The following is a 24,361-nucleotide window of genomic DNA, read 5'->3' as shown; positions in this document are numbered from 1 at the left end:
GGTGTACCCCAAGGCTCGCAGTACTTGGACCGGTCCTCTTCACCTTATATGTCAACGACATTTTTGAAACCTCCTCATTGAACACCACACTGTTCGCTGATGATACTCACCTCCTTTCTTCCGCATCTTCGACGGCAGAGCTGGGTGCCCTGACTAGTGACCAAATACCTAAAGTCCGTGAGTGGACGGCCCAGAACAACCTTTGCATAAACGCTTCGAAATCCCAATTGCTGACAGTAAATTAAAAAAATAACCTAACCGTTAATATCGCTGGTTAGCCCGTTCCAACACAGATAATGCCAAATATCTTGGGGTTTTAATGGACTCGAACATGTCCTGGAAGAGTCATATTCAGTCCCTAGACACTAAATTATCACCGAAGTGCGGCCTGTTCTACAGCCTTAGGCGCTTCATGCCATCATGGGTTCTTCTGATACTCTATAAATCCTTAATCCAATCGAAGTTACATTATGGCAGGGTTGTAACCACAAGTCACACGGCTCCGAGTCACAAGTTAATTTCACTTTTATGATTTTGACTCGAGTCAAGTCGAGTCATTTTCAACTCACCACCGAGTCAAGTCCGAGTTCAAGTCATCGATCAGAGGGTCGAGTCCGAGTCATGGTATTATGACTCGAATCGAGTCCAAGTAAATACGTTGATCGCTCAGTTCCCAGCTAAAATCTTGTTACACTCACTTTTTATTACTCTGTTTGGTGATTTTGAATGGTTCGCATTTATTATATAGTAATTTTCCTCACTTTTAGCAGGTTCTGGTCGCATTCTCACGTGCTAGTAGGCCTACCAATAAACGAAATCCCAATAGGGTGGTTACTTTACTATTCTTCGTTATTACGATAAAAGATCGGTCTTGGCCGTCTGCGTCTCGAGTCATATGACTTGGTTCGAGTCATGCGCAGACTCGAGTCCAAGTCGAGTCAATACACAGATTGACTCGAGTCGAGTCGAGTCATTTCCGTATTTTGAGAAAATGACTCGAGTTAAGTCGAGTCATCAGATAATCGTCACTCGAGTCTGACTCGAGTCTTTACAACCCTGCATTATGGCATCCTTTGATGGGGGGCTGCAAGTATAACTGCACTCAAGTCACTGCAAAAACGACAGCATAAAGTACTCCGAATCATAGCTAGGGCCCCAAAGGGGCCTGGTTGCCCATCCAACAAGTCGCTGCTGAAGAGATTCGGCGTCCTAAACATAAAAGATATGCGGAAACTAGAAATCGCCAAGTTTATGTATCAGTTCCACTGCGGTCGTTGCCCCGAATATTTCAATGACTTCTTTACCTCGGAATCAAAAGCACACGCGCGTCCACGTCGTCCAAATATCGTATGATCGACCGAAAGGATCATCGCTCAATAAAATATGCCGGACCTGATGTGTGGAACAGTATCCCGCCGGTAATCCGGCGGTCGACGAGCATGTCCACATTCAAGTCGAAATACAAGCAATTACTATTGAATAAATACAGTCCATCCTCAAGATTACCGGTCCACGACTGACCTATCGATAGCTTCCCATGACATGCCGCCCTATTCTTGTCGCTTTCTTTTTCTATACTGTCGTCCTTACTTTCATTCAGTGTGCATGCCTCCTCTTTACATCGCCTAGGCCAAGGTGGGTGTCTGATTCCATAGACAAATCCAAGTCGCTTCGACATCTTCCTGTCTATTCATTGTTTGTATCACATTTTTTGTGGTGCATTGAACTGATAAAATTGCTAATAAACCAATGGCGATGATGATGACGTATCTATTCGCAGGTAGGTTATATATCTATAGGTCAACGATCCCATCAGGGTCGCGACCCCTAGTTTGGGAGGCCCTGGAGTAGAGACTCGCAAATCTTCTCTGGTCGCATGGTGTCAGTCTTTTATGTAAACCAACTCTGCGTTTACGAATGACAAGCCTTAAGTACGAAGTTCACTGCGTAGCGACTCGCTGTCATACCTTCTGCTCGCGAAGGCGTATCGTATTGACTTGGTCTTCTTATAGTTGTCACTCGTCAAGTTCAGCATAGATATGATGAAATGATATTGATGTAATCTATGTATTTTACATTACTGTTATCAGTGTCGATATGTACTAACACCGACGCAGGACTAGAGAGGGAATATAATCATACCATCGTACGCTGTATGTCGCTTTTTGGGAAAATGGTTATTCCGGATCCTTTCCCAGGGCCAGGATCATGATGTCAGTGATCGATCACCTCAACCAGAAAAGCTGAATCTTGGTATAACTCCAAATTATTGACTTGATCGTCACGTAATCAAATACATCTTCAACTTGAAAATTTCGTTGTCACTTACTGTATCATGTCGTTTCTTGGAGACTTGAGTGCTCTGTTAGTGAGTTTCACGTCTGACGTCAATAGGTCACTATGTAGAACTGTGGCCTCATTATATATGTACACGATTCACCTTGAGTTCATGTTATGTAATAATTAAGTGATCTACATATCACACAGAAGAAACAGGTAAGTGTTTGTGAATACAGCGCTTTTTGCAAGCAGTTATCATTGACATGGTGGCATGGCTCAATATACAATTGTACATAATCGATCATAATGTGATTAGATACTGTGCTGAGTTATATTGATTGTTGATTGAGGCTCCAAGCTGATAATGATTACCAATATTGTTGCATGTTATTGAGATTAATTTAAGTAGGAAATGCATAAACAGATCATGTCAGATCAGTATTCGCACCAACCAACTCTCGCCGCCGTTTTAGATCGTAGATCTTCTAGATATGTGGGGCAAAACTGCAGCCAAATTTTTGTTCTGTAGGCCCTACGGTACTTTCGTATGAATATTGTTTACTCACGAGGTCAATTCGAATGACCTCCCGGCTATAGGCCGAGGCTGAAATTCATTTGTGTCCTGGTAATATTTTGTAGCAACGATACTGCTACAGTTTTACTTCATGTTGTAGTAATACTAAATTTTCCGAAAACATGAACTGAATTTTCCATTGCAAATGTTATCCGCAAAGGAGTTCCACGATCAGTTTATTTTGTTGATTTAAAATGCATATACTACTCCGCAAGATGTCATGTTGAGACAGACATGTTGTTTGTGTTCATCTGCAGTGTAGGCGGAGGCCTACTGTAAATGTATTTAGGCTGCTGTTATATGGTACTATAGTTATTATATAATCAGGAATCTCTAATTTAGGCTTGATATCTATTCTACATTACACATTGTTTGAGAAAGATATTATTAGCTCTGTGATTTCTATCTATATGTGGTTAGAATTATGGACGGAAAATTCAACTGCATAGGCCCTACTGATGCCTGAGTCATCTTATTTATCTCCTAGATTTGAATTCCTGCTTGAGGCTTTTAGCAAGTTGAAGGATTTCTGTTTCAGTTTCCTACTGAAGACGGTGTCTGGTTTATTGTACTCCATGACAAAGAATGTAATGACATGAAATATTTTCTATAAAACAATCTATTTATGATGGATGTTTCACCCAAGCCAGTCGGTGATCATGGATCATGTCAGTCTATGTTTCCAAATTACACGTTTTGATCTGGATGAAAATTGGTAGTAATGGTAGACAGTACACACATAGATGCAAGATACAACTGTATTCAAAATTCATGAATTTCATAATATAATACTGACAAGACTTGAGGGCATCCTACTTTGAAAACCACCAGGACTGCAATGCAATGTATCCATCAATTGCCTACTCACTCATTCCACCGGATGGAAAATATATTAGCTGCATAAGTCTATCGATATCTGCATCTAGCTCAGTACCGCTATATCATACATAGAATCCATGGCAGTATTGATAGCATTGCTTTCGTTTATGCATAATACATGGATGATGGATAGAGCTTTTTAAAAATGTTGCAGTGTCATACATCTTGAATTTTTCCATCGGATATACAAGCTGATTGCTAAGTTTAGAAATTTATGGGCTAGTAAGGCTTTCAGATGTATTTATCAATCACCCATACCAAAGATCTTATTACTGACGGCTATGCCTAGTTGAGGTCATAGCCGTAGCAGACTATTGATTGCTATGCAATACACCAACCTCACTGCCTGTGCTAAAATGTGAACTATAAGCTAAGTTGCATAGGCGTGTTAGTATGTTTTGTTTTCACTGCTTCATATTTCCGTACCCTCAATGTTCCATTTGTCATCATTAATCTCAATTCTCTCCGCAGACTGTGTTTCTATTTCCATGAGGGTTAGTTTCATGTCAAGCCATTTGTTGGTAGGCTTGATGGTGGGCAATGCCCATTCCACCTTGATGATGCAATTTCGTAGATCTGGATATGCTTCAGTTGAGAGCGACACCACACTGATGTGCGCTCACTCCCAGGGATATCCAGAACTCTAGATAGCCATGGCCCACTCCCTGCACTGATTGTCCATTTGTCATTGCTTGCCGTGCACGACGACGGAAATACCTAACCTGCGGTGTTTGAGAATCTGAACAAATCGAAAAACTTTTTACCATAGCCCGAACCTGAATCAATTGTCGGACACTTATTTCACCTTCGGCTGGTCTTATTCATTGAATAGTTAATGAACGTTTGAAAAACGCATAGTCCACTGATGATTCCATATTTCGCTTTGTACGTTGGGAAGTAATGCGACTTGACGGAACGTAACAACATGGATACCATGTTTTGTTTCGTTTTTCTTCTCATCACAAGAACGACGATCTCGCCGTAGGTTTAACCGAGTTCGCGTTTGAATTGGTGACCTTATATGCCAAGGATTCTCCGGTATGCGGTTACTTTTAAGGTTGGCGTGTGACTACTTACAAATTCACGTCTAGGCCGAATCGCGTCTGTTCCGTAAGCGACAGGTTCTCTGCGCAAAGCGCGGCTTCCTATGCAATGCCCGTCTGTTTAGTGAATCAGTAACAGTTTTGGAGCATTTTCAAATGACACGGACGTATTTCGTCTCAGTAAAAGAAAGGGTGGACGAAATTGAAACGGCCTATACTGGAAAAGGTTTATACTGTATCTCACTGGGCTTCCTCAATGTTGGAATGACTGAACGCGACAAAGTTTTTTGTGACTTTGGAAATACTGCCAACCGATACATTACCATTCATAATGCCCCGAAACGCGCAGCCGACGTCTGACGCTGTGTGATGCATATTGCTCGAATGTTGATTGAGATTCGTTTCGGTAAGCGAGTTGAAAGTAAAACAGCGTTGGTCGCGTCACTCGCGTGAATTCCATTGCTATTAATTTCCTGCGTATTTTCGGCGCTAGGTCTCGGTAAAATTCGTCGTGGATTGCGTTCGCGTCGCGTAACGGAGTAAACGGGGTCATGCATCCAGTACAAACCGCCGGAGAGTTGATTTTTTGTCATTTGCTTAGGTAAGGATTTTATAGAACACGAGTCCGATGTGTGTGCATTACGCTGTGAACGAGGCACGCACTGCTCTCTGTTGTGACGAATGCATTCGACCGAAAGCGCAATGTCATTATGGATAACTTTCAACTTGCAATCATTTCAATCCGTACCCTCGTTGGATTCGAATACTTGAATGCGCTCTCCGCTCTGCCCCATGCCTACTCGCTGGAGCTCAACCGCCTCTGGCAACAGCGTTTCTCGCAACATCGCAACTAAGCACGATAACAACGCTTGTGCTACGGAAATAATCGCAAGTATAATGAGAAAAGCCCGTTCCGCGTAAAAAATTCTTGAATTCGCAGACCTGTGACCGCGACGCGCGCCACAGTCGCTCTTATGTAAATCATAAGACGTCGGTGAGTGATTTCGATATTATTGGATGGGCTTAATGAAATCATTATCGTTGGTTGAGGTTTAGTCGAATATATCTAATAAGGCAGAGGCAGGTCAGAGGCGCACAGCAGATATTCCCTTTCCCACGTTTGGAACTTTGTTTATCCGCGAGCATCGAGAAGCCAGAAGATAAGTTCTCGACGCGGTCACCACCACGTCTCGAGCGGTTGTATTGTTTCCTGTCGAGCGGCTATTGATGACATCATGATTTCCGTAGTTGGCGACCGAATTTTGCAGTGGAATACCGGAAATACTTAGACTAGAAATATTTGCTCTTTCAGATGCATTCGCCTCGTCCCACTGTAAAATCGTTTCGTGTGCCATGGCCCATGGGTATAATTCACACTCGTGTATCAGGGGTTTACACTGGTGGGAATTCACACCCTTTCCGCTAATAGTGGGGCTGATGTAATGCCTTGATTTAGCTTGAGTAGATGCGCCAAGTAAAGAGTACGTATTGGGGAACTCAATGATATAGAACCCATGCCACCCGCGTTACCGGACTATCGCGTTTTAATATGCACGCTGGTTCCGCCTGACATTGGTTTGCTGTTCCGATCATCAACTTCATGAATCAAAGTCTTACGTCGGGATTCAGTTTTTCGCCTTAGAACGCTCGCCTAGTCCTGATTAGATGTATTAGCAGACCGACGAGATTGTGTAGTGGTGGCGCGCTTGACCTCTCGCTGGTAGAATGTTCAGTTCAGACCAGAAACTCGCTTTAGCCAACTGGTGTCCGCGGCTTCTCCGATTGTCGCTCATTACGAGGTCTGGTCACAATGATTCGAGTACTCGAATCTGAATCGAGTATTAATTTTAATGATTCGAGTCTAGTAGTAAACGACGATTTTTTCGAGTACTGAAATTATACGCTCCTCGCAACTGAAAGTTAATTTACTAACGAGAATTATAGTTTTGATACTATTTTCTTCTGAGGAAGCCGTGAAACCTTGATTGGCCGTGTCGCGGCATACGAGACATAGTGTAAAGCTACGAACGTTACTTGAAATAACACATTTCCGAAGTCATGATCATCCCACAACATTGTCAAGAAGTGCAATGAAATCGGTAGCGTCGGAAGAATACCAAAGTATCCTTAATGTGACGGATAACAGGCATTATATCGTTTGTGGTGGCATAAGAGGTACATATTTGAACTTTGACATAGTACATTCTTTTGTGACGTAATAAGGAGTGATACTTGAATACTCGACTCGACTCGGAGCGTAATACGTGATTCAGAATCGAATCACTCAGATACTCGATTTTGCCCAGCCCTACTCATTACTTCGGGATAGCTTGGCCAGGAAAATGATCGTGCTGGCGTGATAAAGTTATGTTTCCTTCACATCTACAACACCCGAGCACCTCGACGACACAGACAAATTGAAACTCTCTTCATTCCCTACAGTGTATTTATCTTTTCGTTTCTTACGCGACTGTCCCGTAGGGCTCTTCAAAAATGACTTTTTTTCTCAAATCGTACTGGCTACTTGATAAAATTGTTAGGTTACCTAATTTAAGCCTACACACAAAATTTGGTTCAATTCCAGCCAGTAACCGCTTTGCTACAGGTAAAGAAAGTTTATATTTATTATATAAAAATAAACAATAAAAAATTTGAAAATGTTCTGTTAACCCCGTGAAAGTGTTAGGCTGTCTATAGAAACGATGCTCACCAAATTTGGTTCAATTCCAACCAGTGGAAGCGGAGATATTGCCGTCTAAAAATTTTGATTTGAATAAAATAGTATTTACGGTGACCGATTCTTTGTTTATTTATTGTAGATGTGCTCACCGTAAATACTATTTTATTCGAATCAAAATGCGATGGTCCTGGTCGATCCGTTTGATTTCTTTTAGATTCTACGACGGCGCAGACTAGATTACGTCATTTGTTGACGCCAGTGCGCACGTGTCTGCGATTGTCTGGGTGAATACGCCCCGTTGATGCGCTAAGCCTAAATTTCTGTCTCGCGAGCGCGACTAGCGCATAAGCAAAAAAGATGTGTTGCGGAATCGGGACAATACCACGCGTGACGCGTCGCTTATTTGTGCCGGTCGAAAATGTCATTATTCTGGCCGCAACTCGCAACCTCGAACTTGAATTTCAGACTAGTGTTACTTGCGGTTCGTTGAATCGGCATTTAATCTAATGCATTTTCGGGCAGTTGAAGTGGCGGAATGCGCGTTAATGTTTACTTCCGTCTGTGAACAATTACGGTTTCGCTCAAATCTGCGTTGAAAGTGAATGCGTTGGTTTTTGGCCTCTCACTAAATCCCTTCAAATTTGTGTCGCGGATTCAGATCTTGAGCTACGTTTCATGAAAGTCGTAGTGCATGAAATGTCGAGGGATATACGCGCGTACACCTTTTCTCACGAAAAACTATCGATTCACGCCATATTTCCCCTGTTCGGTGCTGATAGATTGCTCCTTATCTGTTTCCAGGCTCGATTTCTAGACAACGGTTAAACGTTGCGACGCGATCCGCCAGATACAATATTGCATTATCTTGTGTCTGCCCTGTTGCGACAGCGGTAATGATTCACGGCCAATCATCGGATCTGATCGACATGTATTTTGTGTTGTAGTTCTTCGACGATTATAAGTTCTTTGTATATTCGCAACACGTATTTCGACTTTATGACAATTACGCGTCATGTGCCCTTGCTATGCGTCGAATATGTGCTAATCCGACTGCACGGTGAATCTCGCTGATGAAGTCAAAATCGACTGGTCACCGAAGCCACGTCATATTTTATGAAATGGTTTCATGGTGACAATTGACAGACCGCTGTGTATCTGTGTAGCGCACGGTAGGATATCATTGTGATAGCGCAATTACGATACCGAATTGTAACGGACTCGCGCAATGTCGCGCGCGCGGTAGGTTCATTGTCAGAGTCATATTGATGTTGCTTAATGTGGTATTAGGTTGCTATCTTGTGTTCCACTTCAGGAAGGTAATACATTCACAATGAAATATACTGCTAGGCCTGTAATCTAACTAGAAGGAAATACTTCGTCATTTATTGCCTGTCACAGTATGACATTAGAAGTACTATCTATCATTGAAGGAACCATTAAGGGATAGTGCACAGTTGGACTGCTGGAAGGTTTTATTCGGGTTCGTGGTCAAATTTCGTGATTTTATTTATCATTCAGCCACCCACTGTGGAACCAGATGGCTTTATACCAGACAAGGCGATTGGATATCCGTATAAAATAGCTTTGAGTTGCAGAACTCTATTTTAATATAGCTTGCCTGTGAATTTCGCAGTTGACCTTTAGTACCTATTATGTATGTTGCAAACCTTGACTTACCTTTATGATATGTAGGACTTTGTGTTAGTGATACATCAATTAAATAGGACTCGCAGTACACTTTTTATGCCAATTCCTGCTTGGACATTGGAAACTGCTGAAAATACTTATCAGTTCATCTTTGCAAACATGTTCATTTTTCGAGTCACAGTATGAAAAAACTATGGCAAAGGCATAGCGGCATTTTTTTTCTATTTAAGCTGAGTGCTCGACATTATTCTTAGTTTGTGCATTCATTTAATAGTTACTGATGGTATCCTTTATTATCAAAGGTTAGTAATGTGACTATGTGAGTAATCTGAAAGTTCGACTTCCATATTTTGTCAGGCAGTGGTGATTCCAGAAGTGAATCCTTGGTGAGATTCAGTTACTCTTGTTGCATTTTTCATGGAGTTTGTTTTCATTTCCTGTCAGCGTAGCAGGTTTGAATCTAGCTAATTTTGTTTTACAGTTGAGGGTCGATGACCTTACTAGTAATAGAGGCATAGCTCTGTTTCCATGGCGGGTTTTTATAGCCTACACTATAATAGTTTTCAATAGGGTGGTGTATTTTGATGGATGTGATGCGTAGGCACTGCCAACCTCTGCTGCATACCTCATTGCAAATAATACATTATTGCGTATAAGCTGCGGTTTTGACTCAACATTTTAACACTTCCTCAATCTGTCGCTGTGATATGTGATTGACAGTGAGCTACATTCAACTATGCAGTAACTATTGTGGGCAGGAATATCCTGTATTGCCTGCTTTACTAGTCTTTGTTCTATTAGGGTCACGTGTATGATTTACCCATACCTTATTACCTAGTGCCATCTTTGCTGATATTTTGATTACTTATCTCGAGTATCTTGTAATTTAATACTCAAGGTAAGGACATGTTGTCACGTATCTCAAGTTCTAGGCATTGATGAGACATGGGGCAGTGAGATGTACTGTAGCTAGTTTCTGACTCTTGATCCATCACATATCTATCGATTTGGTGCACTTTTAATATAGGCCCACTCGTATAAGGGACCTGCTGGATTGTGAGGTGCCTGGTCACATTTTTATGATCTTGGAACAGTTGTCTTGTTATTAAACAAAGTGTTCATTATACTATACTGATGTATAATGAAATTTTACATGAAATTTTAAACTGTACCTTGTAATTGGTGTGTTAATCGAGTTAAATGTCCAATTACTATCGGATATATGTGATTTTCAGATTTCAAGCGTTTTATTTTTAAGAATAGTATATCTCTGATTGCAGTTAAGGTATATCAAAACGATGACTAAAGGAATTCTGAGGTTCCTCTTTGTTTCTCTGGTGTTCAGGGTGAGTTGCCGTTTACAATGTGACCATTACCAAATTAACGATATCAACTTTCAACACTGCCATACCTATTTCAGGAAGCATTGAGCGTGATCGATGAACCTCCCACTATGAAGTTCACGCCTGCTCTTGCGATGCGATGTGGCAAGGCCACTAAGTACAGGAATGTAAACACTGGTGAATGGATATCATCTGGCAGAGACTGCATAAACGGTTCAGAGGAGTTACTGGATTATTGCAAGACTGTAAGATACTTTTGGCTTCATGGCTAAAGAATGGGAGTACGGCATTTACCTGTCATAGAAACACCATGTACCGACCCTTTTTTGTTAGTTTCTTTACAATACAGGATATCAGTGTGGCATTTAGTTCTATGTTGATCACTGAATTCTGTATCAATGGAGGTCTTATTGAAAAGTAATTGGTGTCTATAAATAGATAAACATACCGTATCCCGATTTTGTAAATGAAATGCTATCAAAAGCCAGTCTCTGTTTTCAGAAGACATGAATTCTTGTGTATTCACTCAATCATGATTAATACTGCAGACAAGATAGTGCTGCTCAGAGAACAGCTACTTCATTTCATGACTAATTCCATTCTTGAATAGAAACGTGTACTCTGTACTACACTCTTTGTTGGCGGCCATTTTAATCCATACTTTTATTAGCTAACTTGTTCGGGAAGTGGATTCATACCCATATTCTATCAAGCAAAATCAGGTTTTTATGATACAGAATAATAATCTTTATAGGTTTATGGGATATATCTAAATGATTTGTTCAAAAAGCTTGTGGTGTGGCACACTTTCTCAATATTATTATCCTCTCTTCATAGGTTTATCCTAATCTGATGATTACAAATGTGTTGGAGGAAGAGAAATCAGTTACAATATCGCATTGGTGTCGTGCCGGAACCAACCCGCCATGCCGTGGACATAGGCACACAGTGAAGCCTGTCAGATGTGTCGGTCAGTGACATCTTATCGAAATTATGTCCTGTGAACTAAATATGAATGCTGAAACAATGTTTCTGCTGTCAAATCACTGTCTGGACGATGAGGACAACAGCTGTGTCATATAATCTGCCACTAACTTGTGAAGTCACACAGACATGTGTTTACTGGCACATAGATTTTGTAGACCAGAGTCTTTGTTTTGTGTGCACAGCGCACTGCCCAACAACTAGTGGAAGATCTAATTCTAGATATGTCAAGCTGTGTTGCTGACAGACATAGCACACATGCTCCAACTTGAATGTGTCTTGTGGCTGATATATAACATGGAAATTTATTTTTAGTTGGTCGATATGTTGCGACGCCTTTGGAATTGGCGGAGGGATGTACCGATCATCACGAGATCGACTACACCCAGTGCTTCGAATTGGGACATTGGAAAACTGTCGCTTCAAGTCTGTGTGAGGCCAAGGTGGGACATGATTTGAAATCAATAATATCAAATGATTCCGCCGCTTATGTGATTTGGCAAGTGCATCAAAGGATAACCTTAGTTGAACAAACTACATGACAATCATTAATGTAGATAGCTGATTCATTTAATCACTGTGTTTCAGTGTCTTGGGCTTTCTCAATTTTTATGAGCACTGTGCTCTTTCAGAGGATCCCCACTGCATAATCATGGTCTTGCTTGTCTATTACGCTTTCATCTCCTATTGAATAATTGATATTGATTGCCATTCACTCTACCTATCCATTATAAATTAAGATGCCAGACGGGTCACCCCATGTCTTTCTAGTCTGGTATGGGAAATCGGCGATTCTCAGCCGTAGGTTGTGCTTTTGATTCATCAATATTGTGCTGTTACTGACCATGAATTTTGTACAAAAAATGTATATAAATTGCGAACTTAAAAGACTTTTTACGAAGGTTACTGACCTGATAGTCGGTTGATCATTATAATGTGCTGCAGCCTAAACCTTCGCGACCCCGGCTATTTTCATCGCTTTCCATATTGATATCTCTCCCATTTTCATCTCTTCTAATGATATGCCGCATATATATCTTCGTCAATATGCAATGAAAAATTGATATAACAGCCGTCGTGTGAGCTTATTTTAAATTCTTGATCAATACCTTCCAGCACAGCCCGGTCTTGAATATCGATGAATTATTTAAGCTCGTAACTCCAGTTTAACTGTTTTCACTCAGCCCCAAGTTTCATGAATTTTTTTTTCTGATGTTCGATGTATCTGTTGGATCAATACGGTCATGTCGCAGGGCGATTATATGTGGGAAGTGCCACATGTGACAGAGCATTTGTTCAATTCTCGTGAAATTTGATATGTACTTCTTTGTTTGTTGTGGGACTATCCTTCGGTAATCAAATATGTGTCTATTCTTCGACTTGGACGGATATTTAGGAAACCCTGTTTTCTGTCCAAAGCAAATATCACAAATTGTGTTATTTGCCGTCTTATAGTCGAGTTGCTGATTCACTGTAACTCCATACTGTGCTCACTACTTAGATGCAGTACACCCCTCTTACAAACTCCAACTCATTCAATTGAGATAGCATGATTAAGTCGGTAATGACATCCGACTTCATAGCAATTTTCTAATTAAAGGCTACTGAATAGCAACGTTTCGTCTCGATGTCATACCCTGTTAGGGACCAAACATGTCTTATAAGTTGAAACAGCAATGTTAATTAAACATTTGTTTGACTATTCGCCTTTATTTGGTACATTTGGCGTTCATGTCGATGAAGTGGATATTGGTGTTAATCGCGGTACCGTAACATTTAGCTGTGATTCCTTAAATTTTTAAGTAAAACACATTTCCCGCACAGTGACATCCTTATTCTTGTTTGTTCTAGTTAAATTCATTTTAGTGTGGTAGAAGTGACTGGGTCTACCTCCCGCTTACACCTCACTGAATTATGTATTACTTATACCCTGGTCCATATGAGAATACCGAGATGTGCGTTGTAATTGATTTGTGATCTTGTCTGGACTTCAGAAATACTCATTTGTTTTCCAATGGGTGTGAATAGGCCTTTTGTTTATTCTGAAGAGTGCTTGATGATTTCAAGATGGCGTGAAGTAAGCTCTTCATAATAAACTCAAAGAGTGCTACACACGGTTGAATGGTCTGTGTGTACTTGGCCTCTTCTGTTTTCTCTGTGTAGTTTTAAAGCTAGCTTTGTTAACGATTGGATCCCCTTGACGTATTTCAAAGCGAAAGTTCCGTCTTTGGTAATTTTCAAGGTATCATCATGTGGTGTGGAATTATTGTACTCAGTATTAAAATATTGCTCAACTATTACTCATGGTCAAATTGGGAGTGCTGTATATTACTGATACCATACCAACCCAACAAGCTACGTCCAGCTCGGTTAGGTACCGTCAATCATCTGTTTCTCATTTTGCAGGGCAAGATAATGTCGAAGCCTACCTTGTTGGAGAGTTGCCCTGCAGCAGGCCAATATCACGGAGTGCAATTCTTATGTTGTCAGCGTCCCGTTGCTCCGATATTGCGTGCCCCTAAACCAAACAAAGGTAAAAGGGTTCCTGCCGTCAGATCAACTATCGTCAAAAAGCAACTCGACGGTAAGATCAACATTGTTCTTTTTCTTCCGAGGATTTCTGTATATCCTATCGTTGGTTCGAGATGCGATCAATTTGATGCCTTAAATTATTAGTTAGATGCCACTTTTTGTGTGCTTTACAAGGAACGGATTAATTTTCTGTTATTTATCTGCGGTCTTGTTGTGGAACTGATCAATTCTCCAAGGATTGTATTTTGATGTGGTCTGTTATTAATTTTTAGTCTCGTTGTTTGTAAAACTAGTAGGCTATCTGCGGCTTTCCTGCTATGAGCTTGAGGAAAAAGAAAAATGGTGGTGCTTACTTGATATCCTGACTCTACAGTTTCCCTTCACCTCTCTATCGTCAAAGCACCTCGATATCGCAGACGAAATTAAACTGCCTTTCTTGCTTGTATGTTATCAACTCTCGTCCGTTGTGTTCAGGCGATGAGATTTGCCGACTTCCGAAAGTAATAGGGCCGTGCCGGGCTTCTATACCTAAGTGGTATTATAACTCGGAGTCCGGCGAATGCCAAGTCTTCAGTTACGGCGGATGCAATAAGAACGAGAATAATTTCGAGACCAAGGAAGATTGCCGGCGCAGATGCGCTCTTTCCAGGACAGGTGAAGTGACGTTTGATTTGATCGATATTTATACGGCTGTTGTGCTGTGATATATCTGATTAGAGCTCTATGTTGGTGTGGAATGGAATGTGACCAAATCATACTTTTGATTCTGAAGTCGTTCTCTCTTTAAGAACGTAAAAAATTTAGATTTCTTGCTGTTTTCTCGCAGTTTTACGGTTTTTTGATATAGAATATGTAAATTCTTGCAATTCCCATCTCATCTTTACACACCGCGCGAGTGCTTGGTATTTATTTGTTTTCTGTTGTTGCCTCGTAACAGGTCAGGCAGATGTCGGCAGCGACAATACTTTCTGTGGACTGCCCTCCGAAACAGGCATGTGCCGGGCGTATTTTGAGAAGTTCTACTACGATGCGCGGGCCGGGGTGTGTAAAAAGTTTGTGTTTGGAGGCTGCGGAGGTAACGAGAACAAGTTCGACAGGAAGGACGATTGTGAAAAGACGTGCTCAGGTAAACACCGTCGTTTTGGTACGTGGCTTGGATAGGATTCGTGATGGTCAGACGCTTTCTTTGGTTACCAGTTAATTCGGCATGTGGAATTGAGCGCTAGCTGAATTTGCTATTAGAAGTGTGATGTAATAACTATTGATATGATGAAAATGATTCATCAATACTGTTTTAATCAATTCTAAAATCAATGTTATACTGAATACGAGCCCGAGCTGTGAGCAGTTGACAGTCGGCACTCGGTATGTATGTATTTGCGTTAGGGTAGGGGTAGATTAGGATTATGAGGGATCGGCAATTGCTCAATTCAACATGCCCATTTCACTTTTGCACCTCTTTGGTACTGTCTCTCATGTTTCTTGACAAACGCACCATACTCGGCAGGTTACCGGAAGCCTGGCGCCGAAGATATATTGCAGAGAGAACCGTTGGCGTTACCAACGTTCAACCTTGGACCTGTTATTCCGGACGACACCATGGACGTGATAGCTGAAGGTATGTCAACTATACTATAGTTTCGATGCACCGGTTTTACCTAAGCTTAACATACAGAACCAACTACTACGGCTACTACAGCTACCACTACCGCACAGTCTTCTACGTCGACCACTACTACGACGACGTCCACGAGTGGCTCGTCACCATTCTACACGACCGAAACCACGCTGGACACGGAGCACGACGTCTTTTCTGACAAATTCGAGGAGCTGCGGGCTCATCGTCAGGATAAGATGGATGAGGTGGGTCATTCGTGCTCCGCTCCTTGATCTCTAATCACGGATTCCCCAACGATTTTGGCTTTATCGCACCATCGCCCCAAAAACCGTATGGTCACCAGCATAAAGTGCTGCTTTACAGCAGTACTCAAGTAGTGTTCATGTATTTGTTTTCCTCACTCAAGTAGTTTCGTTTTCTGGCCTTTACTACTAATTTTTTCTTACTCATATTGTCTGGGGAATACTAGTTATTGAATCCTTTCATCAACGCATCGCTACAAAGTAGAGATAATTAATGAGCTAGTTCAATTGGTGTCCTGGTTTGATTCTTTCCACCTTTTTGCGGGCTGGATAAGTCCTCAGCTTGTAATAGAACCGACTAAATGTGCTAATGTTTGCGTCCCCCTTTTGGTGATGCGCAAGCTGAAGTCTTACTTGAAAATTGTTTACAGCTTCTTGCCCAGTGGGAGGCGGAGACCCAGGGACTGGACCAGGCTGCAAAGTTACAAAAGGAGGACGTATGTGGCGGTCTTGCTTCAATCTCGATTTTTGTCGCGAGCTTCATTTCTAATTGTGTAGGAGCTGCAAGATCGAATTTCCGTCGTTCAAGAAGAGTTCAATGGCAAGATGAGAACGCTGAACGAATTCCATATGACTCGGATGGACGCCATGTTCATTCAAGAGCGAAGCAAAGCCCTCGACAAGTTCCTTGACACCGTGAAAACGCCAAAGGTAACCCACCGGCCCATGATGGCTGGTCAGAATCGTGTTACGACTGATAATTATGACTGATATGGAAAGTGCCAGTATGTAGAATTTGCGATACCTACCACAAACTATATAATGCCAGATCTTCACCACACAAATGTAATTTGGTACTTTTTTGACCAAGCTAATATGATTGCACTTCAAGAAAATGTTGTGTGTTGATTACAACTTCACAGATATTCCATTTCCACTAACATTTGTAGCTTTTTACTACATGTATCATATACTGCGATACGACCAATCGACATTTCAAGGCTGCCTTGGTGGAAAGCACTATAACTTTATTGATATATCAACTCTTAGTGACCACTGCCAGGAGTGTTTAATTTCAATATTGATACTCAAGTCGAATCATTGTCCATAGCCATAGACGCGAGAGATGAATTACGACAATTTCAATTCCGTATTTTAGGGTCGGCATATCGTCGATTCGCTGCGAAAGTATATCGACGTCGAGGCCAAGGAAAAGTCTCACGTCATTCAGCACTATTACATGGCCCTGGAAGAGAGCTTTGATGAAAATGGCGTCGCTCAGCTGAAGGAGCGAATAAGTGAAATTGACGTAAGTAGCCGACACTTTCCAGCTGATGAAAATTTGGCGGTGACGTCATGCCGAAATGACACCAATTGCCTTGAAACGGTGTGGGGAACAAGTCACTGCCTTCGAGTCGCTAGTCTTATCGAGTCATTGCACATTTTGAACCGAGTCCAGTCCAGTCAATTCTTGTGAAAAAGTTGACTCGACATACCCCAACACTGCCTTGAAACCATCACTGCCTTGAAACGAAACGGCTACATGTAAAAGCGATATCGATGGGCTTGCAGTTTACTTGATAACCTTCCTCAAAAGTGCGATTTTGTTTTCAGCTGAGAATCACAAAAACAAGGACCGTGCTGGACGGCCAACCAACTGTCATGGTTCGATTTCAGGAGGAAGTGGGTAAGAAATATTTCGTGAGGTCTCTTTATGCCTAGTTGTCGCTATGTTAGCTTGTTGCCGGCAATGTAGGACTAGGCAGTTTGGCTCCATTCTGAAGTAGTCGGAGTCGGATCATATTGACAAGGTCCTTGTTCAGCCAGAATATGTTTTTCCATCTCTGACTGCAAAAGTAGTTACAAGATTGTTGCGAAGAGAAAATTTAACGAAATTTCAACTCCGTCCTGGTATAACGGCATGTTCATCTTTTCAGATGAGATAATCGCCACTGTACCCGACACGCCAGTTTTTGACGTCGATCTCGATTTCAGTAATAGTAAGTATTACGTTTGCTGAAAATTTTTGACTGCGGCGGGATCCTGGCATACCTTCGATTGTCTAAACGTCTCCATGTTCTTTGTTGTTGTTTTATCCCGGCGTCTGTAACAACAGGATGCGCTCTGCCGTACAAGGTCGGAAACTGCCGGGCCTCAATCGACGCCTTTTACTTCGACGCCGAGACGCGCGAGTGCAAGCATTTTATCTACGGAGGCTGCGGCGGAAACGAAAACAAATTTGACAGCATTGAGGATTGCCGAATTGCATGCCCGGGTAAGGTTTGCCGCTTCTGTTTTCGTGCCTCGAAAGTGCTGGGCGCCGAAGTACCCACACCATCTTATCACCGTTCCGAAATCTCACAGCACTTCACTACTGTTTGAAATCCCCTTGTCGGAATTCTTTGATTCCTAAGTTGTTTTGTTGAATCTTCAAAATTCTTGCTGATGGTGCTGAAGCGCATACGCTCGGGCTGAGAAATTTTAGTGGCTACCCCATGAAACTGTTTAGTTGCCAACAGAAACGATGCAAATTTAATTTGACGCAATTCCAACCAGTAAAAGCAAAGTTATTCGAGTTTTTCGGTATTTATTCTGGGATTACCCACTTCCAATGCTGTGTTTTCAAATTCGAAACTTTCAACTGCAATAACTTCGCTTCTACTGGTTGGAATTTAGCCAAAATCGTTATATATCGTTCTTTTTAGACGACTTGACAATTTCATGGGGTGGCCAGTAAAATTTTAAATTTTAGTTGTTAATATTTTATATTACTGTAAATTGAAAATTTTCAAACTCGTGTAGCCTCAAAACTACTGGCGTACTCTCTTGAAAGTGATCGCCGCATCACACCACTGTCTTCTCACTGAAGCCCCTTAATGTTACAGGCGTGACCCCCGAATTCGACGACCCTGACGCAGGAGATGTGTTGGATAGCGAAGTTGTATTGCCCGGCGTTTCCGACTACGTAAGACTCGACGTGCCTTACGTTCCGAGTGTGTGTAGGTCTGATTTTGATTTTTTTGCGACAATAGGACTCGAACCGAATCACTGTGGAAGACGAGACGGAAGAGGAATCTGAGCTGGATGCTGACGTGGACAGCCATTTCGATGTCTACGGAGATCCCGTCGACCCCGACATGGTGAGTTTTTCCAGCAAGCCAGTTTGTGCCAACAGAATGGGCTCACATGAAGCTCAAGCTCTCTGTTCACTTCACTTAATTGAATTTTTATGTCGGCGATGTCATATTCGGTGGTACGATTGTTGATATTATACAATGTTCTTTTCAGTTCGCTACTAGCTGCTAACGATTAACCAGTCTAAAATATCCGGCAAATTTCTGTACCTCAAACAGTATCTTCTGGTAACGTGTACAGAGAATGCATCCTGGTCCTTTGTCTGTTCAGAATTCGAGACCGCAGTATCTTGCTGCCGCGGACCCGGTTAACGAGGCATCTTTCGGCACCAATTTTCATATCGTACTCGGAATCGCGGGCGGCGCCGCACTGCTTCTCATCGTGATTGCGGTCGCCCTGGTCAAGAAAAATCAGAACCGGCCACCCACGAAGATTGTGGTGGACAAGGTCGGTATTTTGAGGGATCTGAATTTTCCGGCCCCATTCTAACGCTCAAATTGTTCTAATATGACCTTTCAAAGAAAAGGGTCCTTACGATGCTGCTTAAGTGAAAGGGTTTTGTTCTAGAGTACCAATTCCGCCGGAATTATTTACTCAAATATGAGTCGGAAGTAGACCTTCTCAACACACGGCCATATTGCTTGGAAGTAGATGTAAACTACGCAAGATCGGAAAGAAATACCGATCAATTAGCTCCAAGTTGTCGATTGAGATGGGGCGTCACTGAGTTGTCCTAGTTAAGCACTGATGACGCATTTGTAAATTGCAAAATACATCATCCAGGAGGGGAATGACCCCGTACAGCCTTGGATTAGTTCAATTCTTGAAATTGTGTTTCCTTACCGAGCTAAATCTATCCAAACACAGACCATGGGTATGGGGATCTGCTATTTTGTGTTGTCTGAATGAGGGGTTAACACCGTTGATTTGGATCGGCATGTAGTGCAATTTATCAAACTAATATATATCGTAGCAGTCTGCTTGACATGATCGAATAACTGCATTTCGTAGTAAATCACGGAGATTGGTCCGTAGATTACGATGCTACATGTTTATCAGGAGGCGGAATTTTTGGTGTGAAAGCCTGCCGGGTGAGCGACATGCTGCATTAAAATCCAGTGCTAAAGATATCTTGATTCTGTGGCTGCGATCTCTGTTTCTTGTTGCCTGACAATGTTAATCGAGCGAATAGAAATGATTTATTCCGACTTGCATGAATCACTGCGACTATACGAATCGACAGAGGTCTCCTCGGCTGTGATTGATTCTCTGATTCAGAATGAGGGCAGCACCTTTTCATTTTCTGCTTTTATTAGTCGGTCAGTTTCTGTTGAGGCTGTAGAATACACGTTGACATAATCAACCGCGTAGTTGATGCCTATCCAAAAATACTGTGTGGGACTGGTTTCGGTAACCTCAAACTTTTTGGTCCGATCGCCGACCAGCGGATGATAGATCGTGGGAATTATTTGAACCCTTACGAATTTTCATCCTAGCTATACGCCGATAGACGTATATGCCACATATTAACATTTTAACATTGCCGCAGCGTACTTCTGGCCTGCCTTCCTATACAATTTTTTGTAAGTTACCCTCCACAGAAGCTGACCGACCCCTGCTGTAGAAAGTAGACTCCGTATGTGTGTGGAGATCGTAGTAATCCATAGCTTCCGTCTTGGGCTGTTCAATATTCCACATATGCCATGAGGGTTGAATTTCTTAAGTAGGACTGCGCTCGATGTGGATTGCGTGATGAGGTTTAATATCGCCTCTATTGGAGAAAGGTGTGGATGGTCGTGTGCGCAGCTACGAAATAATGAGGCTGTGTTTTTTTATCGACGAATACTCGTGACATCATCAGTGTACCGTAATGCACATCACAATCCATGTCATTGAGGTGTACAAATTACTGCCGGTAATTTCGGCCGGACGGCTGATGACATTTACATCTAATTGTGTAACGCGTATGGGTGCCCGAGCTTGGTTGAATGATGCATCTTCTCGCTCTTCCAATTAGTAACTTAGTGGCTGATTGATTTTGGAATCCTCGATTTCACATTCCACTTTCGTGCCTCGATCACGGTGGCCTTTTCCGCTCTCGCTTACATTACAATCTTTTGCATGTACTTTTCGCCTTTTTATACTCAGGGCAGACCCCAATTGTCTGTCTCCAACCGGATAACGCTGGTTCTGTGTCGCTTGAAAGCCTCGTGTCTCTACACCTGTTGGAAAGGCGGATTAGGCTATAGATAACTAACCTACGGATAGATGCGCAACACGTGATTCACGATCGAGTGATGCGACAACGGCAGATTTGTTGTCACTTCATAGCATGAAAGGGCAACGTAATTGCTAATCCCATATATGACGACCCGAACGCTCAAATTAAATAAAGTTGATCTTATTTGAAAGCTACAGTCGGTGTGATGCTGATAATATACATTAAACTTTCATCAAGGCAATGGAATCACCCTGAAATAGCCTTCCAAGTCTGAAAATCGGCATTGTTTTAAACAATCGCAACGGCGCAGCACAATGACCACAACAACGGTCCTTGCGTGGTTGCGATTGTGTAGAACAATGCAGATTTCCAGACTTAGAAGGCTATTTCAGGGTGGTTCTATTGCCTTGATGAAAGTATAATGTATATTATCAGAATCACACCGACTGTAGCTTTCAAATATGATCAACTTTATTTAATTTGAGCGCTCGGGTCGCCATATATGGGATTAGCAATTACGTTGCCGTTTCATGCTATGAGACGACAAGAAATCTGCCGTTGTCGCATCACTCGACCGTGAATCACGTGTTGCGCTTCTATCCGTAGGTTCGCTTATAGATAACTAGCCTACGGATAGATAGGCAACACGTGACTCACGGTCGAGTGATGCGACAACGGCAGATTTGTTGTCGCTTCATAGCATGAAACGGGAGCGTAATTGCTAATCCCATAGATGACGACCCGAGCGCTCAAATTAAATAAAGTTGATCTTATTTGAAAGCTACGGTCGCACTGATTCTGATAATATACATTAAGCTTTCATCAAGGCAATGGAACCACCCCGAAATAGCCTTCAAAGTCTGAAAATCGGCATTGTTGTAAACAATTGCTACGGCGCAGCACAATGACCATAACAACGGTCCGTGCGTGGTTGCGATTGTTTAGAACAATGCTGATTTCCAGACTTTGAAGGCTATTTCGAGGTGATTCCATTGCCTTGATGAAAGCGTAATGTATATCATCAGAATCAGTGCGACCGTAGCTTTCAAATAAGATCAACTTTATTTAATTTGAGCGCTCGGGTCGTCATCTATGGGATTAGCAATTACGCTCCCGTTTCATGCTATGAAGCGACAACAAATCTGCCGTTGTCGCATCACTCGACCGTGAGTCACGTGTTGCCTATCTATCCGTAGGTTAGTTATCTATAGTTCGCTATCTATAATCAGACCGTCCTGCGGCACGACTATCAGAGCATGATACTTAAAATATACCCGGGAATGCTCACGCTACATTCACTATTTTAGTACCGGTACATCTTTATCAGCGGTGGTCAGTAACGAAGTATTTCCGCTGTTTCGTAGTATTCAAGTAGGTTTTGCCTACTCTATGTTACGAAATACCCTACGTTACATTATGTACATACGAAATTTATCAAGTACACACCTAAAATTCTGTACTCCGCTTTCAGCCCAGAGACAAGGCGCAGAAGGAATTAACTCCCGAAGAAAAACAGCTGCTGGCGCTGCAGCAGAACGGCTACGAAAACCCCACTTACAAGTTCTTCGAAAAGCGCATGGCTTGAAGCGGACATATAGTTACTTTATTATATTTTTGAAACTCATCGCTAGACTTTATTGTCTAGCTCGCGTGGCGACGGCTTATATGGTGCGAATGGACTTTTCCCTAATGAATTTATTCTCGTGCATTTTTCTCTATTTTTGCTGATGACTAAGATTTTATGGTGGTATGTATTTTTTTGCTTCGATATGGCGAATTCTTCAGATAGATTTAATGCCGTTGTACGCACCATTAACCCCCAAAAGCCTACATGTTGTTATGTTGGCTTTTCCCCAAAGCCATTCCTCTCAGCACCTTTTCTAGGAAGCAGCTTTATAACTCCCTAGTTTCGCAGTTCTTTATTTCTACATGGGTCGGTTCAAGTGATATTAGGTACCGATTTTGCAGTTATTGATACACTCACAATTTCACTATATCCGAATGAAATGCACGGCGAAGGCAGCAGTCAGCGAGTAACGGACAATATTTCCTGTCCTCAACGCCATTGTGACGCCATCGAGATTGTGATATCGTATCAGTAACGGAACGTGACACAAGCGTTTGCGTTGCAGTTTTTAACGATTTTCTCTCGATTATACGATAATTATTCATCCCTTTCCGTTTCCTTAGTAATTCTCTGTGTATGCCTGTGTTCTATCATCTGAAGTAACGGTTTACGCCCAATTGTGGGACGTGCTCTATATTATTAGGCGATATATGGTCGTAAATATATTGTGAGTGCCCATGGTTTGTGGATTATGTCGGTATCGTATAGCGGAGCGGATTTTAGAAGTCTTGGTTCGGTCCCGAGATATAATGCCGGGAGGCGCTAACTCGCATCACTGCCCTGATTCGATTAATTACGAAAACCAAACGCTGTTAATTTCCGCGCTGCACTTCGCCGTATTTTTCCCTTCGTCATTATTTCAATCTGCTCGACTAACCACATATGAAGCGTGTTACATTTATCTTGTTTTTATGTTACAATTTTCTCCGTTTCTTTGCATGAACCGTCCTTGCGTATATTCTTTTCGTGTGGATGCGGTCCTATTTTTTAGGGATTGGCGTACCCCTGTGAACACAATCCTATGACATCACAATGCGGATTCCAAGTAAATGAATCATTTGTATCTCACCAGACATAGAAAACATCCACATTAATCAGGAATTCATAGGTCTGTCCTAAGCATCTAGCAGTGACGGAAGCGAGTCCTTTTATTAGCAGCTGAAATATCGTGATAGGTCAAGCGGCATTCTCAAATCTCGGTATTGAAATCCATGAAATTTTAATCGGTAATATTATTATTGCAAAATTTTTGTATATCACGAAGTAATGTTAACGTGGTAGAACAGGTCACGGCTGGTTCGCGAACGTGGACCATCTTACCATTCGCACCGCCGACCATCAGCACCATCCCTAACTTTGTTGCATCAATCCCTTGTGCATCTGACGTACGGTCTACAGATATATATTTATCGACACTGTATATAATGTGCCCTGCTATCCTTTTCGTATTGTGGAAGAATGCGATTTGACAGTTGTAAAATAGATGGAATATTATCCCTTACTTTTGTGCTGCTTGTTTTAATGAAAGGCTGACTGTCGGTTCAAATTTAGTGATG

At 42.0% G+C, this 24,361-nt stretch overlaps 1 protein-coding gene across 3 annotated transcripts in view; it reads left to right on the top strand.

The window, feature by feature from the left end:
• LOC145449689 (amyloid-beta A4 protein-like) overlaps window positions 1–24,304 on the top strand; it is a 228,227-nt gene extending 203,923 nt beyond the window's left edge. The window contains exons 2-21 of one of the 3 annotated variants that reach the window (XM_080328102.1): window positions 10,339–10,449; window positions 10,524–10,691; window positions 11,284–11,416; window positions 11,746–11,873; window positions 13,837–14,014; window positions 14,437–14,616; window positions 14,900–15,088; window positions 15,470–15,580; window positions 15,638–15,825; window positions 16,254–16,319; window positions 16,381–16,533; window positions 16,982–17,131; window positions 17,437–17,509; window positions 17,760–17,822; window positions 17,939–18,097; window positions 18,708–18,787; window positions 18,855–18,962; window positions 19,228–19,404; window positions 20,017–20,048; window positions 22,650–24,304. In XM_080328102.1, coding sequence (XP_080184228.1) covers window positions 10,402–10,449; window positions 10,524–10,691; window positions 11,284–11,416; window positions 11,746–11,873; window positions 13,837–14,014; window positions 14,437–14,616; window positions 14,900–15,088; window positions 15,470–15,580; window positions 15,638–15,825; window positions 16,254–16,319; window positions 16,381–16,533; window positions 16,982–17,131; window positions 17,437–17,509; window positions 17,760–17,822; window positions 17,939–18,097; window positions 18,708–18,787; window positions 18,855–18,962; window positions 19,228–19,404; window positions 20,017–20,037 — 2,373 coding nt within the window. In that variant the 5' untranslated portion in view covers window positions 10,339–10,401 and the 3' untranslated portion in view covers window positions 20,038–20,048; window positions 22,650–24,304. The remainder of the gene's footprint in view (window positions 1–10,338; window positions 10,450–10,523; window positions 10,692–11,283; window positions 11,417–11,745; window positions 11,874–13,836; window positions 14,015–14,436; window positions 14,617–14,899; window positions 15,089–15,469; window positions 15,581–15,637; window positions 15,826–16,253; window positions 16,320–16,380; window positions 16,534–16,981; window positions 17,132–17,436; window positions 17,510–17,759; window positions 17,823–17,938; window positions 18,098–18,707; window positions 18,788–18,854; window positions 18,963–19,227; window positions 19,405–20,016; window positions 20,049–22,649) is intronic. The other 2 variants (XM_080328101.1, XM_080328100.1) reach the window with 2 other exon arrangements.
• Window positions 24,305–24,361: the final 57 nt, after the last annotated feature.

Source organism: Botryllus schlosseri, chromosome 11 (assembly GCF_051294905.1).
Source record: "Botryllus schlosseri isolate E-star chromosome 11, Bs_hap1, whole genome shotgun sequence".
Taxonomy (NCBI): domain Eukaryota; kingdom Metazoa; phylum Chordata; class Ascidiacea; order Stolidobranchia; family Styelidae; genus Botryllus; species Botryllus schlosseri.
This window is presented reverse-complemented; position numbering and strand designations above follow the sequence as displayed.